An 18,954-nucleotide genomic window follows, 5' to 3' on the forward strand; every position below is an offset into this window, starting at 1 on the left:
ATGAAAAACTCTTATCATTAAGAAACAACAACCAAAAAAATACCCTAATTTAAAACAAAATGGGCTAAGGACATGTTATGGTCTGAATGTGTGTGTCCCACCAAAATTCATATGTTGCAATCCTAATACCCCTTGTGATGGTATTAGGAGGTGGGAGCCCTTAGGAGGTGATTAGGTCATGAGGGCGGAGCCCTCATGAATGGGATTAGTTTCTTATAAAAGGTCCTGGAGAGTTCCCTAGCCCCTTCTGCCATGTGAAGATAAGGAGAAATCTGCCACCTGGAAGAGAGCCCTCACCCAACCATGCCAGTGCCCTGATCTCAGACTTCCAGCCTCCAGAACTGTGAGGAATAACTTTCTGTTGTTTATCAGCTACGCAGTCTGTGGTATTTTGTTAGACCGGCCTGAACAGACTAAGACAGACATAAGCCATCATTTCACAATAGAAAGAGCACGTATTGGCTGAAAAACATGAAGAAATAAATGCCCAACTTTACTTGAAGGAATGCAAAAAGAAACAATGAGATTCTTTCATCTAGTATGAGCCAAGCACTGTTTTTGGATGCTAGGGAATGAACAAAAAGACAAAAATTCTAGAGATAGGAAACAGATAATAGAAAACAAACATAATAAACAGATATAAAACATAATAAGGCAAAAGGTAGTAAATGGGAGAGGCTGACATTTTGTTTCTTCCTCTCAGTGAGTTTATCCCTCTCTGAAATTACCTTGTTCATCACTCATATCTAGCACCTAGAATGGTGTCTAGCACATAGTAAGTGCTCTATAAAATTTGTTGAATAAATATATAAGAAAATGTTTCCCTGATATTTTTAGAGAAATTCTTTCCTGCCTTTTATTTTCATCTACCATCCATATATAAAATGGTATTATGTAAGTCCAGATAAAGTCAACTCAAACAGTAAAGATATTGGAATGTCCTTGTTGATAAAGAAGAAATTGGGGATTAGAGTTGCTTCAGTGTGTGCTATAGGAGCATTGCAATTTGTGCACTAGGGCACTAATCTGTGGGGTTAGGATTTCAGGATCTCCACCTCCTGCACTGATGAGCCAGCTTACCTGGCTCACCGCTTCCTTTTTCCATTTTTATCACCAGTTAACATATGAGGTAATTTACTGACTTATAATTACTGTTACAAATATTGTTTGCTCCCCACCCCCACCCCACCCGATACCACTGTGAGCTTCATGAGGGCAAGGATCCTGTTCTTTCTGGTACTGAGTAGATGCTCAACCAATAGTGGAATGAACAGGTGGATGGATGAATGTCTCAAGAGAAAGGAATCTGTGAAGGTCTTGAATTCTCTCTCTTCCTCCAAGTCTTCCTCAGGGTAAGGTCACCCTCCTTCACACAGTCTACATTCCAAGACGCTAGAGGCAAAACCTCCATGAGGCATTAAATGTTTACTAGTTTGTTCATTCTTACAATGGCTTTACACCTGTATTTAAAAACCCATCCTTCTGTGTGCCTGTTGATGTTTTGTATGTGAATCCTTTGTTCATTCTAGAAGTTGCTTAAAGAGGAATTTAGTTCAATATTTGTACCTCATGATAGGATAAAATCAGATGAAGCTGAGCTCCATTCTGTAGAGTCCATTTCCTCTATGAGTGGAGACTACTTTTCCTCTTCCCTGAAGAATTGTCTCATAGTTGTTTAAATCCTGGATAAAGTTGAACTCTTAAATTTATCCTCAAGAAGGTACTGGAAAAAGAGGAGCCACAGAGTACAAGGACTAAAAATATTGCACTATCTGAGGGTGTGCTTACTTCACGATCTTCCCAATTAGCAGCTGCATTTCTGTTTTAATTTCAAGTTTTCTTAGGAGGATGAAATGAAAATATTCTGTTCTTGGTTATTTTTCACAAATCTTATTGTCTTCGTGAAGACTTCCCAGCCCCTCAAAAAATCAACACAGGGAAATTCTTCTTTAAGAAAATACAGTGAATCACGCTCTGTTCTTTGAAACAACCCTGCTGGGAAGAGAAATTCTTCCTTTTAGTTTGAACAGTCATGCTTTTAAGTTACTTGCAGGTGGTTACATATGATCTTCACATAAACTTGTATCTGTCTCATTTAAAAGAAAAGATGAAAGAATGGAATTAGCTCATTAATTATTTAAAATACTTGGTGCAACTGTTCCTTATGAATTAATCCAGGCACTTGGAAGACAATTACACTCAGTGTTAATAACATTGCCAACCTTTTCCGGTATGCTGCACTCCAAATACTATTGTGTTTTCATTGACAACATTCACTATTACATATGCATATGAAAAACAGGCATTTTCATTGGAATTACCGTAATAGCATTAAGAGATTATTATTTTTTCCAATTTCCTTGGAAGAAAATTCACTTAAATTAGATTATTTATTACTTGACTGCTCTCCTATCTTGCCTGTGTGTTTAGGTAACTGGAGTCCATGAAGGTATAAACTTCAGAATAAAAGGCATGATTTTATACATTAATGATTTCAAATAAAAGAGGAGTGCTAGTTTGTGCATCACTTCTTTCGAGAAAGTTAAGTCTGTGTTCTGCTTAGGAGAGATAACACTTTTTGTCCCTGTAGGTGGCCCCCCTGGTGTAGCCATTAGTTGCTAATTACTTGCAAACAAATAAACAATTAACTCCTCAAGCTGCTGGCTGGGAGAGTGTTCATTGACATGCTAAAACTTTCTAAGACAGGATTTTAATTAGTGACGTTCTAAATCCAGCCCCCTTGTCAGCTGAGCCAGGAGGTGAACCACAGGAAGATCCCAGCCCTGTACACATGGGGCAGAGCCAGCCAAGAAGCAAGGAGAGGCCAGAGCCGCTGTTCTGTGCAGCCCACTCGAGGATGTCTCCCAGCCTACAGGAAGGGGCTCGGCACGGGGAAAGCAAACCCTCGCCCTGCTCCTTTTCAATTGAGAGCATTTTGGGATTGGACCAGAAGAAAGACTGTGTTCCATCAATGAAACCCCACAGGCCCTGGGCAGACACCTGCGGCTCCTCAGGTACACCACAAGTTAATTTTTTAAATTCTTTGTTATTTCGTCTGCAGTGTTTATTTTGGCCTTTATTTCATATTACGTAGAGTTAGAGAAAAACTGCAGTTTCATCCAATTACATAACTGAAGTATCTAGGACTTTCAGTGCCTCCAGCTTAGTTCTATAGGAAATGAAAAGAGAATTGGCCTTAGATCCAAGGAAGTATAAAGTTCGTTCACAGGAAATGCCAAGAACCTGCATTTATTTCAGAAGGTCTCTTGTATTTGACACATCAGATATTCTATTTTTTCACTGAAAAAATACATGACATTCAGAGATCAAAATGTTCTCTAGCAGCAAGGCAGGATCTCCATCTTTGTTTGCTTTTTGGTTTTTGGTTGATGAGAGGTCAGTTCTCTTGTGAAACCCAGAGGAATTTCCCCAGGAAAATTAAAGACAACTTCCTGAAATTCCTTCTAATAGAACTTTGTGGAATACAGGTTTGGACATCTAAGATGGAGTTTATTTTTCTGCTTTTAGGGAAAGATATTAACCTATGTGTACATATCCCGAGCCTTCCTAACGGGATCTCATTCCCTTATACTGTGGATCGTCCAGTGCCAGAAGAAAGATTTTTGAAATGTGAAAATTACTTTTCACCCTCAGAAAGACTGTCTTTGAAAAGAGAACTGAGTTGGTATAGAGGACGAAGACCAAGAACCGCTTTTACTCAAAACCAGGTGGGAAGTTTTTTCAAGCAGTAATGATAATACAAAGGTTTTAACTAACACCCTGTTGGGCAAAAGCCCAATCACTTTGGGATCTCAGTTTAGAAGCCTTGTTAACGAAACAATAGACTCTATGGAGGTTTTTTTTTTTTTTTTTTTTGACAGTTTCTGGATAGTCATTTAAAAAATGTAAAAGGCATATATAGATTAATTGCCCAAGATGTAAATACAATTATTTTGCTATACGAATTAAAGCCCATTTTATAATGACATACGAAATATCAACATTTTATGTAACTATTACCTTATTCATAGATTGAAGTGTTGGAAAATGTCTTTAGAGTAAACTGCTATCCTGGCATTGATATCAGAGAAGACTTAGCTCGAAAACTGAATCTAGAGGAAGACAGAATCCAGGTAATTTTCAAACTTAGCTGTTACCTGTGATGATGGAAATGTTAAGAATAGTAAAATAATGTTCCTGAGATCTACTTTATTTTTCCTTAATTTTAGATCTGGTTCCAAAATCGGCGTGCAAAGCTGAAAAGGTCCCATAGAGAATCACAGTTTCTAATGGCGAAAAATAATTTCAACACGAATCTCCTGGAGTAGACGGAAAACTGACCACGTGAGATTATTTTACAATTGCAGAACCCGAGGAATCAATGGAGATATCAAATTTTAAAAATGTGATCTTTTCTGCATTTAATCTGAGTGTTGTCATTTTTCTCCCGAAAATATATTGTAAATATTCACTATTAAAACATGGTACCTATTATACATGGGCACTTTTAGTTACAATAAAGGCCTTTCCTATATATTTTAATAAACATTTTCAGAAAAAGCCAGCTATTTTTTAAGTGAGCAAATTTAATCTAAGACACTAGTTCGCTAAAATCAGCAAGCTCATGACTAAGTGACTCCACAAGCAAGCTGGATTCTATTTACAGAATAATTCAAGTAAAATAATCTGGAGAATGGCACAAAGATATGCTCTGTTTCAATTAGTTTTCTTCAAGTGCATTTTGAAACATGATTATTAGCTCCTCTTAATTTCTGACATAAAGCAGTGAAACTTTCTCACCACGTATCAATACAAATCCTTCTAGCATGCCAGTTTCAAGCTGTTTTTTTTTTTTAAGCAAAATCATTATGCCAAAGTAGAGATAGAAAGACATCAGTTGTCATATTCATACCCTTGGTATTATATTGCAAAAAGGATTGAGCTGCAAATACATGCAAATTTTAAAATATTTTCCTAGCTATTTAATGTTGTGTTTTACTTTCATTCATTAAAGGAATAATGATCATCGGGCTAATATCTATTTCTAGTTTAGTGGTTTCCAAACAACTGTATATTTTGTTGTTACAAGTAATACGTTGACTGATGAGGTAACTGATCTGCCTTTTGTATGTGCTGTGACATAGTCGCTAGAAAAAATCAGGGCACTTTTTTGGGACAAAAACTATGTATTTTCCTTGCACTTGCCATTGTACCTATCAACTAAAGATGGGAAAGAATAGGTAAGATGCATCACAAAAAAGAAGTCCTACCACTGGAAGTCTGGGTGTTTGTTTTCTAGTTAATTAGTGGAAGGCCAGAGTGGGTATGCTCTTTGAAATGTTTGCTTGAGGACTTTGACTTGGTCTCCTGGAAACTATATTTCAGCTGTCCTCATTGAGTTGAATTCTCCCTTCCCTTTTCTTTCCTGCTCCTCTGTTCTCTTCTTTCCTAGCAATGACCACAGTAGAAGATTCTTGTTGAATTATTGAATCTATACCTACTATATACATTTTTGTTTGTTTAATTGCATGAGAAAGGTGAAAAGGAGTGTGCATATTATCACTGAGGAAAAGGAGTGTGACTCAGATTTTAGAGCTTTTAAAAGATCATTTAGGGAGAGCACATTTGGGATAGAGAGCTCTGTGTCCCAACAACTAGTCAGCAATAGATGGTCTTATTCTGTTCCACTATTGCTGAGATGGAGAGGGAGGAAGAACAGAAGGGCAGCCACTGGAAAACCAGAGGCATTACATGTTTTCCAAGGAAGTCTACTGTCAGACTGGGCCATTTTTCCCAATATAAGGAGCTTCTTTCACTAATACAAAATGTGAAGCACTATTTATGAAATATATCAGTAAGAATTCATCCACTGGGAGCTTTCTTTGCTCTTCATTAGGTTTCTGTGAAGTTATATTAAGTTGAGGACTGGAAGTCAACTGGAGTGCGTTGGAGAGGAAAGTGTCACGTGATGGGTAGGCTTCTCAAACAGTCTTTTATTTTTATCCCAAACATCATATTTACATATTGTAAACAATTCAAGTAATGTAGAAATAGAAGAAAATCTCTCTCAAGCCTCATCCTTCCCAGATAATCATCATTAAACATTATTATGTCTCTTTTTCTACACGAAGGCAGGTACATATGTATACATAGATATACGCACGCATTTCTATTTGTTACTTTTTTAAAAGTTTTTTTAAAAAATGTTTATTCTTGCGAGAGAGGGAGAGAGATAGTGTGTGTGCACAAGCCGGCGAGGGGCAGAGAGAGAGGAAGACCGGATCCAACCAGACTCCACCCTGTCCGCAAAGAGCCGGGTGTGGGATGTGGGCTCAAACCCACGAATTATGAGATCATGACCTGAAGTTGGTCGCTTAACCAACTGAGCCACCCAGGTGCCCCTCTATTTATTATTTTTTTAAATGTCATCACACTTAACATTCTGTGCATCTTTCTTTTTTTTTTTTTTCAACGTTTTTTTTTTATTTATTTTTGGGACAGAGAGAGACAAAGCATGAACGGGGAAGGGGCAGAGAGAGAGGGAGACACACAGAATTGGAAACAGGCTCCAGGCTCCGAGCCATCAGCCCAGAGCCTGACGCGGGGCTCGAACTCACAGACCGCGAGATCGTGACCTGGCTGAAGTCGGACGCTTAACCGACTGCGCCACCCAGGCGCCCCTCTGTGCATCTTTCTGTCATCTTGCCATGTCAGACATCTAGCTCTATCCCTTTCCTAATGTTTGCTTAGTTTAGAAGAGGATTTCAGCCCTGCATATTATAAGCTATTTTACAATATTAATACTTAAGTATTTTTAAAGTAGTACTTTTCACAAATTGATATTTCAGAGAGTAATCATAGTTTATCTAGAATTTACCTGAAATTAAACCTGTGAAGAGTGGGAAATTTCTATATAAAGTGTTAGACTTTGAAAAAAATGAAACAATATCACAAACATTGATTAATAACTAATAATGCACTTAAATTTATTTTTTAGTTATAAAACCTGGTCATACCTATAAAAAGTCTGGTGAGGAAAGAAACAATAACTCTAGAATATCATTATCTCAGAATTCTCTAGTGACCATAATATAACCTATTTACGTGCGTCTAAAATTCAATTTTATCTATCATTGAGATAAGTTGTGTTTACAACTGAAGGTACATACTTATAACTGAAATCATTTATAACAGAAACAATGCATCTATAAAAAATAACATTTGGAAGTCAGAAAAAATTTAAATAATACTAGAATTTGTAATATTAAAGAAGTAACTATGAATATAATATGCATGTTCTTTCAGATATTTCACATATTTTCAGATACTAATAACATAATATCATTAAATGTTTTGAAGTGAGTCTGTAATATATTAAAATATTCAAAGAAGTAAAATAATATACAAGATTATAAGTGAATTTCCCCCAAAATCATTTCCAAAGATAAAGACTGATTGATCTTGTTAGAGGAAATAATGAGTTAGTAACTTTTTTTTTTTTTAAGCAATTATAACTGCTAGTACTTTGGAGTGAATATAATGATATTCAGGGGAAAAGCTGGACTTTAACTTTGAGGAAAAATCAAGCAAGGTGGAAATGGAAATGAAAACCCGAGATAGAATTGTCTTTCCCTCAAAACACACAGGCTCTAATCCACAGCTTATCTCTGCTCCTGGTAATTCCAAGCCTTTGTCTCCATTAATACCCAGGACAAGGTGAACAGTAGTAACAAATCAAACTAATGCAGTCAGGCTAATACCTAGAGCGTCTCTATTATCTGACGGCTGCCTAAATAAGGTTATTTGGTCTCCTGTAATGGCATTTGTCTCTTGTGAAGCCAGCCAGACAAAGCCCATCGCTAGAGAGTGCTGTTGGAAACAATGGCTGTGTGTGCCGGTGGTCAACTTTTGAGTTAATCAGTGTTAATAGCTGCTTTCACTCCCTGCATCTTATCACACATCACATGAATCGCATGAATCCCCCATTACCAAACCCAGCACACAGTATCAACCTGGGCCTTGTTTTTACTTCTTTCAAAGGCAGGGAGCTGAGTCCATTTACTTGATGAGGAACAGAAATCAAAGTATGACATGGTGACCTGCCCTCTCCATCTCGCTGAGCCCCATGGGACTAAAAGCCCTTCCGTGTGCCTTTGGCTGCATGTAAAGCTCATTTTATTTGTTTATTTATTTATTTTTAACTTTATTTATTGTGAGAGAAAGAGCATGAGCTGGGGGAGGAGCAGAGAGAGGGAGAGAGAGAAAATCCCAAGCAAGCTCCAAACTGTCAGCACTGTTAGCGCAGAGCCCAACACAGGGCTCGAACTCACAAATTGCAAGATCACGACCTGAGGCAAAATCAAGAGTCGATAGATAGATGCTTAACTGACTGAGCCACCCAGGCGTCCCTAAAGCTCATTTGAAGTGTTCTGTCTCCTGCTGGGGCAGCAGCCCACAGTGGCCGAGCAGCCAAGGCAACTCTTGATGGCTCTGACCAGTCCACATCTCATTAGACTCACGCCTTCCCATTTTCCTCTCTCTTGTTTTCTTATTCCCACCCTTCTCCTTTTCCCCTGCTAATGCCTTAGGAAGCTTGTTGGTGTCAACAGGAATTACTGAGTCCCACAACCGAACCCCAGCCCAAAAAGTTTATTGCTTACCTTCTGTCTAGTAAAGAGTTAACATTTAGGAGCTTCATGTCTGGTCTCTTCTTCCAGGCATCCTTGGATAGCCTAGTGGGCATCTCCTTTATTTAGCATTTTATGACTGGAAGTTCATATGATGAAGTAAATGATGCCACAATTTATGTCCTATTTACCACATTACAAGCTTGCAAAGAACCATACACCTATTGTATCTGGTGTTGGTCAAGAAATTGCCTAACAGTGGTTTTACAGGACACAGCCCCTATTTGATGGTGTATTGAGCCACCAATACTACTCTTCCTTGAGCTCTCTATTTCAGTCAAGTCAGTCAATCAAAAAGTACTCATTGGAGGCAGCCTAGCAATGTAGAGTCTGGTCACCCGGGTTCAAACCCCAATAGGTCTTTGACTTTGGGTCAGTTCTTTAATCTCTTTGAGCCTCGATTTTGTCATCTATAAAATGGGGATAAAATGGGACCTATTTCATAGAATCATTGGGGGAATTAAATGAGATAATGGATAAGGCTTAGACTAATTCCTGGCAAATACAAAATGATCAGGAAATGTTCACTTATAATAATGTGCTAGGAAATATAGAAGAAGTAAAGAAAGTTGTCTAGAACAGTGTTGTGTCTGGAACAATATGTGGCACATAGCGGGTTCTCAATCAGCAGTCTTGGAACAAATAAAAACAGTTCTTGGTCTCTAGGAGCTCACTATATGATGGAGAGAAAATACTGGTTAACAGTTATTCAACAACAATTTGTTCAGTATCTGCCACAAGCCCATCACTATGTGAGACTATGGGGATGGAATGTTGAACAAGTAAAACAAGGTTTCTGCTGTTTTGGGACTTACTATACCCAGTGCCTAGCAAAGTCATGGCAAATATTTGGCATACAATATCTGGTGAATGAATGAATGAATGAATGAATGAAGCAGTAAGACAATAACACATGGAAGCATATAATTAAGGTCTAAATTAACGTTTGTAGATTTGTAGATGGTCAGGACTACTATAAGCTATAGGAGGGGATGGATCAGACATATGTAAAGACCAACTCTCAACTCGTTGCCTCTACATGAATAGGTCTGTGAAAAGACTAAAGCTTAATGTGGGCAGGAGCTGGGTGTTGGGAGGACGGTGTTCCAGGTGAGGAAACAACATGTAAGAAGACTCGGAAGCTGGACAGCAAGAATGGTGGCCTCTCTACAGTGATGGGTGACTGTTGGCATGGCCAACTTTGTGGGCACAATGCACCCCCTGTAGTTACACAGGACCCTGTGTTCAGAACGGCCCCATACTTGGTTTGATGCTCTGCTGCTGCCATTTTGAAAATCTTAATAATTTTTGGCCCAATAGTCCTACAATTTTAATTTGCACTGAACCCCCCAAATTATGCAGCCAGACCTGCCCATTAGGGGTGGATACAGGTTATGGAGAACCTTTGAAAAAGGCCAAGGAAGTAAAACGATGTGGTGGGAAATGGTGAACCATGTTTGTTTACTAAACTAGGGTTGCACCATGGTTTAGGAAGACAGAAACAGGATGCGGGGTGAAGTTAAAGGCCGGATTGAGGGGACCCACCTACCTATAGTTGCAATACGTATTTTTGAAGTTGTTGACCTTTACCTTACCTGGGTAAAGGTAGGGGTGGTGGAGATGGAAAGGTGGAGATTATAGAGAGAGAAGGGAAATTTGGGAGGCTTTAGCTACTATGTGGGAAAAGGAGAAGGCAGTGAATTTAAAGCACTGCAAGCTTTGGGACATTTGAAAATTACTAAATATGCAAGAACTGGATCATGTTTGGCCCTGTAACTTACACACTCAGGAGGTAGGGGACTTTACTTACCTACTTCTATTTCTTTTACTTCTGATACTGTCATGAGAAAAGGTTTTCTTAGCAATGTGCAAGTGAATCCCTGCAAATAATAATTTTACAAGTAATGATCATCCTTATGAGTAATAACAGTAACCATGCTAACAGAATTTTCCGATGATCTCTACTTTGATTGCCACATGGTTTTCCCACTTTGTTCTAGACTTCAAATAGGGTCCCAAAGCTTTAAAACATTTGAAAATCACTATTACTAGGAGAAGTACATTAGAGAAAAGTGTTAGAACTATGTTAAAAAGGCAGAGAATTCCTAAAAAAATTAAATGGGATCCAAAACAATTATTTGCATGTGTGTGTGTTAGCTGTATTAGGCATAGAAATTGAAATTTAGGACAAATTTTACCTTTTTGATGTATTCTCTCAAGAATTCAAACCATGCTCAGGAAAATAAATAACAAGCTTTTAAGTACCTTCAAAGATGTCATTGTTTCTTTGCACTATTACTATAAAAATGAAAATCTTTTACTTATTTGCTTGTTTTACCTCATCCTGACTGAGTTTAATCATTTTTAGAAATACTTTTGCTAATTTTGCAGATGAAAAGTGATTTCTCATTGTTACTTCAACTTGATTTTTTGAGATTCAACTTTTGGCATGTTACCTGATAACTTTATCTTCTCATTTGGTCAATCCTACTTCACCTATTACTTTCTTGGCAGTCTGTGGTATGTTGAGTCACTGTTCAGTTTTTCATGCCCTCTGCATTTTTTTTTTTTTTTGAAAGGGAGAGAGAGTGCAAGAGAGGGCAGACAGAGGATCTGAAGCGGGCTCTGCTCTGACAGCAGGGAGACCGATGCCGGGCTCAAACTCATGAACCATGAGATCATGACCTGAGCCGAACTCGGATGCTCAACTGAGTGAGCCACCCAGGTGCCCCATGCCCTCCGTATTTTAAAATCATACATCCATGCCCTTTGGCCTGTGGCTTTGCAGCACCACCCATTATTGAGGGCAGAGTACATCTGCCATCTCCGCTGCTGTTGGGTTTGGTCACGTGATCTCCTTTAGCCAATAGAATGTATTGGCTAATGCAGAAGTGATGCAGTACCAGTTCCAGGAGGAGGCCTCAAGAGACATTCCCCTTGTCTACTTGCTCTTCTGCTATTGCCGGGAGAAGCACACACTCTGAGTACCTACTGCCCCTTTAGGTTAGCCTCCAAATTGAGAAACATGAAGCAGACCTCAACCTAACCTGTAGCCTGCAGCCAAGGCAAGCCCAGCCAAATCTGCCTATATTCTTCCAAATCCCAGGCCTGTGAGAGTTTCCAACCACTGAGTTTGAGGGGTTATAAAAGCAGCACTGGGGGCGCCTGGGTGGCTCAGTCGGTTAAGCGTCCGACTTCAGCTCAGGTCACGATCTCGCGGTCCGTGAGTTCGAGCCCCGCGTCAGGCTCTGGGCTGATGGCTCAGAGCCTGGAGCCTGCTTCCAATTCTGTGTCTCCCTCTCTCTCTCTGCCCCTGCCCCATTCATGCTCTGTCTCTCTCTGTCTCAAAAATAAATAAAACGTTAAAAAAAAACCCAAAAACCAGCACTGTTGTAAGCAATATAGTCTTACAGTTTTTCTTACTGATTTGTGTCAGTTCCTTATACAGTAAACATTTGATTACCATAGTTTGACTCATAATTTCTTAACATTTACCTTTTAATCTTATGATTTTTACACACATGATTTGAAATATTTTTATTTTTTCAATGTTTATTTTTGAGAGAGAGAGCAGAGGAGGGAGGCAGAGGATCCAAAGCAGGCTCTGTGCTGATAGCAGAGAGTCTGATGCAGGGCTTGAACTCATGAGCCGTGAGACCATGCCTAAGCTGAAGCTGGACACTTAACGGACTGAGCTATCTGGGTGCCCCTAAATTGAAATAATTTTAGACAAATCTCAGTCTTATCCTTTACGGTTATTTCCCTCTGCTTTATCTGACACCTTCCCATTCCTGTGATTACCCATTATGTTTCTAGTGTCTTAATAGGTTATTTCTATGATCTACAGATCTTCATGACATTTTTCAGCCTATCAGTATCCTTTTGCATAACAAACAATGAATTGAATGAGCCTCCTCACCAAAGTCATAAAGATAAAAGATGATACTATTAATAAAAACAATAATTAATATCACCATTTATTAGCTGCCTACCACGAGCTATGCAATATGGTACTTCACATAAATTATTGATTTAATTTTCACAACAGCTCTGCAGGTTGGATATAGCCAACCCACTTTAAAGATAAGGAAACCTAACCTCAGATATTTTTATTATGATGACTTATTATCCCCACTTTATAGATGAGTAAATTGTGGGATACAGAAAGACTAAATAATTTGATCAGGGCCACACAGCTAGGAAGTGGCTTAGGTATGATTCAGACTAAGTTCTGCCCAACTCTACAGTTGCCTCTTCCCACTAAACCTTCCAGAAGACATAGTTAACAGCTCTAATGGCAATATATTAAAAAGTACACTGGGGGTGCCTGGGTGGCTCAGTTGGTTGAGAGTCTGACTTCAGCTCAGGTCATGATCTCACGCTTCACGGGTTCACGCCCCCCGGCAGGTTCTGTGCTGACAGCTCAAAGACTGCAGCCTGCTTTTGATTCTGTGTCTCCCTCTCTCTCTGCCCCTTCCCTACTCATGCTCTGTCTCTTTCTCTCTGTCTCTCTCTCTCTCTCAAAAATAAACATTAAAAAAAAATTTTAAGTTAAAAAGAAGTACACTGAAGTTTTGTTTTTTTTCTTTTCTTTTTTTGGAGGTAGGGGAGGTAGGGGGGCTGAGTGTTTGATAGTTAAAGTAATCAGCATCTATTAAGTTCCCAGAATTCCTTAGAAATAACATATTCTCTAAATATAAGTGGTATTTTGGCTAGAGATATGTACATTCTTGTTTATATAAATATTAAAACTTACAATTAAGATTTAACAAAATCACTAGATTTAAGTCTGTTACCCTAAAATAGCAATCAGAAATTTATAGAAGAAATCCAGATGTACTTGCTCATCTAGAAGATGCCATTATTCCACTTACAATAATTCTTATTTACATAATACATGCTTATAGACTTTTAAAAATAATAGCATGTTGAGTAAAAAGAAGCAAATTACAGAATGTGCATATTACAGCATCATTTATGTAAAAAACAAAAGTAAACTAAAATGACCCTAAGAGTGCTTATATGCAGGGACAAGGTCTATCAGGATATATAATAAATTTATAATAAACTGTTGAAGCTGTAACAAGTGGTTACTGTGGCATTAAGAGGTAGTCCAAAGGGGATTTTTACTTTTTACTCTTTATGTGGTATCTGTTATAGAAGAGAGGTTAAGAGTAGGGACTCTGGGCTGCCTGGGTGGCTCAGTCAGTTAGGCATCTGACTTGATTTCGCCTGGGGTCATGATGTCGTGAATGTGAGATCCAGTTCTACACTGACTGTGCGGGGCCGTGCTTGCAATTCTCCCTCTATCTCTGCCCCTCCCCTACTCTCTGTCTCTCTCAAATAAATAAACATTAAAAAAAAAAAAAAAAGAGTAGGGGATGTAAAGGCAGACTGGGTTAAAATCACAGGAAAGAGAAAGCCCAGAAAATGCAAATCAAAACCACAGTGAAATACCACCACACGACCACTAGGATAGATATAATGTTTTAAAAAGACAGATAGTAGCAAATATTGACAAGGATGTAGAGAAATGGAAACCCTCAAACATTGCTGTGGAAATGTAAAATGGTGCAATCACATTGGATAGCATTTGTCAGCTCTTCAAAAAATTAAACAGAAAATTACCATATTACTCAGAAATTCTACTCTTAGGTATACACTCAAACCGAAAACATGTCCATACAAAAAATTGTATGTGAATATTTACAGCAACATTATTCATAAGAGTGCAAAGGTGGAAACGCCTCAATTAACATAAACTAATGACTTGAAGAAAATGCGGTATAGCCATATAAGGGACTATTATTCAGCCATAAAAAAGAATGAAGTATTGATATATGCTACCATATATTCTACAATGGATAGACTTTGAAAAGAGCATGGTAAGTGAAAGAAGCCAAATACAAAAGCCTCTTTTTATATGATTCCAACTCTATGAAATGTCCACAATAAGCAAAACCATAGAGAAAGAAAGTAGATTAGTGGTTACTAGGGGCTGGGAGCAGGGTTGGACAATGATGCTAATGATAATGGGGTTTTTAGGGGGTGATAAAAATGTTCTGGAATTAGATATGGTACTGGTTTCACAATCTTGTGAATGTACTAAAACCCACTGAATTGTATACTTTTTATTCGTTTAAAAAAATTTTTTTTTAATGTTTATTTATTTTTGAGACAGAGAGAGACAGAGCATGAACGGGGGAGGGTCAGAGAGAGGGAGACACAGAATCTGAAACAGGCTCCAGGCTCTGAGCTGTCAGCACAGAGCCCGACGCGGGGCTCAAACTCACGGACTGCAAGATCATGACCTGAGCTGAAGTCGGCCACTTAACCGACTGAGCCACCCAGGTGCCCCTTTATTCGTTTTTTTAAATGTTTATTTTTGAAAGAGATAGAGCATGAGCAGAGGAGGGGCAAACACACACACACACACACACACACACACACACACATACACACACACAGAATCCGAAGCAGGCTCTAGGCTCTGAGCTGTCAGCACAGAGCCTGACACGGGGCTCCAACTCACAAACTGTGAGATCATGACCTGAGCTGAAGTTGGACGCTCAGCCAACTGAACCACCCAGGTACACCTGTATACTTTAAAAAAAAACCATTCATTTATTTATTTTGAAAGAGAGACAGCATGCATGTGTGCGCATAAGTGGGGGAAGAGCAGAGAGAGGGAGGGAGGGAGAGAATCCCAAGAGGGCTCCATGCTGTCAATGTAGAGCCCAATTTGGGCCTTCATCTCACAAACCCATGAGATCATGACCTGAGCTGAAATCAAGAGTCAGATGCTTAACCAACTGAGCCACCCAGACTCCCTGAATTGTACACTTTAAAAAAATTGATTTTATGGTATGTGAATTACATCTCAAAATTTTTTTTCAATAGGGAAAGTCCACCTTAAATGTGAAGAGTCTTGGTACATCAAAGTACTGATTACAGGGAAGGGACTAAAATGTGTGCATGAGCAGCCTTTGGAAAGGCAATGCTTTTGGGGGAGAAAAGAGTAAAAAGGAAGAGAGAGGAGACTGGTAAAAGTGGGAAAGGAGCAGAAGGGAGAAACCTAGGGATTCTGCAGGACAAAAGAAAAACAAGAACATCTATGTTAATTACGTTAATTTACTCATTTCTGTACCTGTATTGTGGTTATATAGGAAACATACCTGTCTGAAGGAAATACACACTAAGTGTTTGAGGTGATTAGGGCTAGAAGTTGGTAACTTACTCTCCAATGATTCAGGGAAAAATATTTTTTGTACTATACTTGCAACTTTTGTAAGTTTCATATTGTTTAAATATGAAAAGAATCTTCAACCTGGAAAATTTTAAACCTATTAACTCTTAAAAAAAAAAAAATGTTGAAAAAAAAAAAATTAAAAAGGGGCGCCTGGGTGGCGCAGTCGGTTAAGCGTCCGACTTCAGCCAGGTCACGATCTCACGGTCCGTGAGTTCGAGCCCCGCGTCAGGCTCTGGGCTGATGGCTCGGAGCCTGGAGCCTGTTTCCGATTCTGTGTCTCCCTCTCTCTCTGCCCCTCCCCCGTTCATGCTCTGTCTCTCTCTGTCCCAAAAATAAATAAAAAAAAAAAAAAAAAAAAATGTTGAAAAAAAAAAAAATAAACCTATTAACTCTTGGGTACAGAGGGGGAGACAAACCAAAATTATCGAATCTCTGAAGACTGATAATGAAACTGTATAACAGAGTCAATCAAATAAATGTATATATAAAGTAGGGATGAGAGGAAAATCCATCCCCTAACCATATATATCATTAAAAATGAGAGAGTGGTAAAAAGATTCCAAGCTCAAGACATCAGAAAATAATTACAGAATAAACAAACAACAATGAAGTACAGAAATGGAAACCACAAAGATTAGATAAATCAGAAATTAGTGGATAGAGAACAGAGAAATAGTATGTTTGAACAAGTCAAAATCGTGATTTGTTTTTGGAAAAAGTTAACAAAATACATAAGCCACTTGCTAACTTAATCAGGCAAAAAAAGGAAAACACAAATATGCAAAATAAGAAATGACAAGGGGAAATAGTAAGAGTAATTTAAATAGAAGAAAAATTTTAAATCATAAGAGACTATTTGGTAGACCTTTAAGCAAATACATTTTAAAAACCTAGACAGGGGCACCTGGGTGGCTCAGTCAGTTAAGCGTCTGGCTCTTGGTTCAGCCCAGGTCATGATCTCACAGTTCGTGGGTTCGAGCCCTGCATCAGGCTCTGTGCTGACAGAGTGGAGCCTGCTTGGGATTCATTCTCTCTCTCTCTCTCTCTCTCTCTCTCTCTCTCTCTCTTTCTGCACCTCCCCTGCTCTCTCACTCTCTCTCTGTTTTTCAAAATAAATATATAAACTTAAAAAAAAAACAACTAGGCAAAATGGTGAATTAAAAACAAAAGAACCCCAAAAAACAAAAAACAGGGGCACCTGGCTGACTTCATGGGTAGAACACTCGACTCTTGATCTTGGGGCTGTGAGTTCAAACCCCATGTTGGGTGTAGAGATTACTTAAAAATAAAACCTTTTGAAAAAACCAAAAAACATAAAACAAAAAATCAGAGTTTACCAAATTTGATTCCTTTTAAGATAGAAATCTTGGGGCGCCTGGGTGGCTCAGTCGGTTAAGCGTCCGACTTCGGCTCAGGTCATGATCTCACGGTCTGTGAGTTCCAGCCCCGCGTCGGGCTCTGTGCTGACAGCTCAGAGCCTGGAGCCTGTTTCAGATTCTGTGTCTCCCTCTCTCTCTGACCCTCCCCCATTCATGCTCTGTCTCTCTCTGTCTCAAAAATAAATAAACGTTAAAAAAATTAAAAAAAAAAAAAGATAGAAATCTTAAATATACCAATTTCTGTGGAAGAAATAGAACATTATTCTACAAAAGAGAACCAGCTCCAGATAGTTTCACAGGGGAATTCTACTAAACCTTCAAACACCACATAGTCTCAATGCTACATAAATTATTGTAGAATGTAGTAAATGTACAACATTGATACCCAAATCAAATGAAGTTGACTTTTAAAAGATAATTAAAAAAGAAAAGGAAAGAAAATCACAAACTATGATTGCTTATGACTATTGATACAAAAATATTGAATAAAACATTAGCAAACAGGATACAACACCATGTTAAGAGAATAATATACCATTGGCACCTGGGTGGCTCAGTCAGTTAAGCATCCGACTATGGCTCAGGTCATGATCTCACGGTTCATGAGTCCCAGCCCTGCATTGGGCTGTCTGCTGTCAGTACAGAGCCTGCTTTCGATCCTCTGTCTCCCTTTCTCTGCCCCTCTCTCTCTCTCTCTCTCTCTCTCTCAAAAATAAGTAAATATTAAGAAAAATAATATATCATGACCAAGTAGGATTTCATTCCAGAAATGCAGATTGGTTCAATCTTAGGACATCTAATAAAATATCATATTAATAGATCTTGAAAGAAAAATCATATGATTACCTCCATAGATCCTAAAGAAGCCTTTGTCAAAATTTGACATCTATTAAAAAAATGCAAGAAAATAGAAATTGATGGATATTTTCTTTTTCTTTTCATCTTTTTCTTCTTTTTTTTAATGGATAGTTTCTTAACATATTTTATTTCTCTGGGAAACACTAGGGACATTTCCATAAAGATAAGGAACAAAGCAAGGGTATCTCTATCTGCACTATCAAAAATACAAAGTTCTTTTTTTTTTTTAATGCCTATTTATCCATCCTGGGAGAGACAGAGAGAGAGAGAGAGAGAGAGAGAGAGAGAGAGCATGCACACACGGTAGGGGCAGAGAGAGAAGGACAGAAAGAGAGAGAATTCCAAGCAGGCTCCATGCTGTCAGCACAGAGCTCAATGTGGGCTTCTATCTTACAAACCATAAGATCATGATCTGAGCCAAAATCAAGAGTCAGACACTTAACTGACTGAGCCACCCAGGCACTCCTTCAGCAAATTTATTTATGGAGCTAGAAAGTTAATGCCAAAGTTCATAGGGAAAAATAAAAATGAACAATAGCAAGGGAAACACCAAAAGAGAAAAATCTACAACAGCTCAATCAGACCTTAAGACATTCTACGAAAACTAAGTTAAAAAGCATACAGGGCACCTAGCTGGCTCAGTTGGTGGAGTGTGTGGCTCTTCATCTTGGGGTTATGAGTTTGAGCCCCACACTGGGTACAGAGATTACTTAAAAATAAAATCTTTAAAAAATAAAAATATAAAGTATCATACTAGCACATGAATAGATAAATAGATTTG

The 18,954-nt window shown here is 38.5% G+C and overlaps 1 protein-coding gene and 1 long non-coding RNA gene across 6 annotated transcripts in view; one reads left to right on the forward strand and one right to left on the reverse strand.

The window, feature by feature from the left end:
• Positions 1-472: 472 nt before the first annotated feature.
• Positions 473-18,954, reverse strand: part of LOC131510012 (uncharacterized) — a 46,904-nt gene continuing 28,422 nt past the window's right edge. For 2 of the 5 annotated variants that reach the window (XR_009260853.1, XR_009260852.1), the window contains 2 exons: positions 4,021-4,112; positions 473-2,086 (listed from right to left, as the gene is read on the reverse strand). This is a non-coding gene — a long non-coding RNA (uncharacterized LOC131510012). Of the gene's footprint in view, positions 2,087-4,020; positions 4,113-8,660; positions 10,568-18,954 lie in introns of all 5 variants that reach the window. The other 3 variants (XR_009260849.1, XR_009260851.1, XR_009260850.1) reach the window with 2 other exon arrangements.
• HESX1 (HESX homeobox 1) lies at positions 2,774-5,026 on the forward strand. Its single transcript, XM_058726478.1, has 4 exons — positions 2,774-3,014; positions 3,529-3,728; positions 4,032-4,133; positions 4,230-5,026. The coding sequence occupies exons 1-4, from the start codon at positions 2,792-2,794 to the stop codon at positions 4,326-4,328; spliced, it is 624 nt and encodes a 207-aa protein (XP_058582461.1). The 5' UTR covers positions 2,774-2,791; the 3' UTR covers positions 4,329-5,026.

This window comes from Neofelis nebulosa, chromosome 4 (genome assembly GCF_028018385.1).
Source record: "Neofelis nebulosa isolate mNeoNeb1 chromosome 4, mNeoNeb1.pri, whole genome shotgun sequence".
Taxonomy (NCBI): domain Eukaryota; kingdom Metazoa; phylum Chordata; class Mammalia; order Carnivora; family Felidae; genus Neofelis; species Neofelis nebulosa.

Bases quoted from the DNA above. Each gene is read 5' to 3' on its own strand.
- HESX1 (XM_058726478.1), top strand. From the start codon at position 2,792: ATGGGGCAGAGCCAGCCAAGAAGCAAGGAGAGGCCAGAGCCGCTGTTC. The intron at 3,729-4,031 runs GTGGGAAGTTTT...CCTTATTCATAG, and splicing joins CCGCTTTTACTCAAAACCAG to ATTGAAGTGTTGGAAAATGT. The intron at 4,134-4,229 runs GTAATTTTCAAA...CCTTAATTTTAG, and splicing joins TAGAGGAAGACAGAATCCAG to ATCTGGTTCCAAAATCGGCG.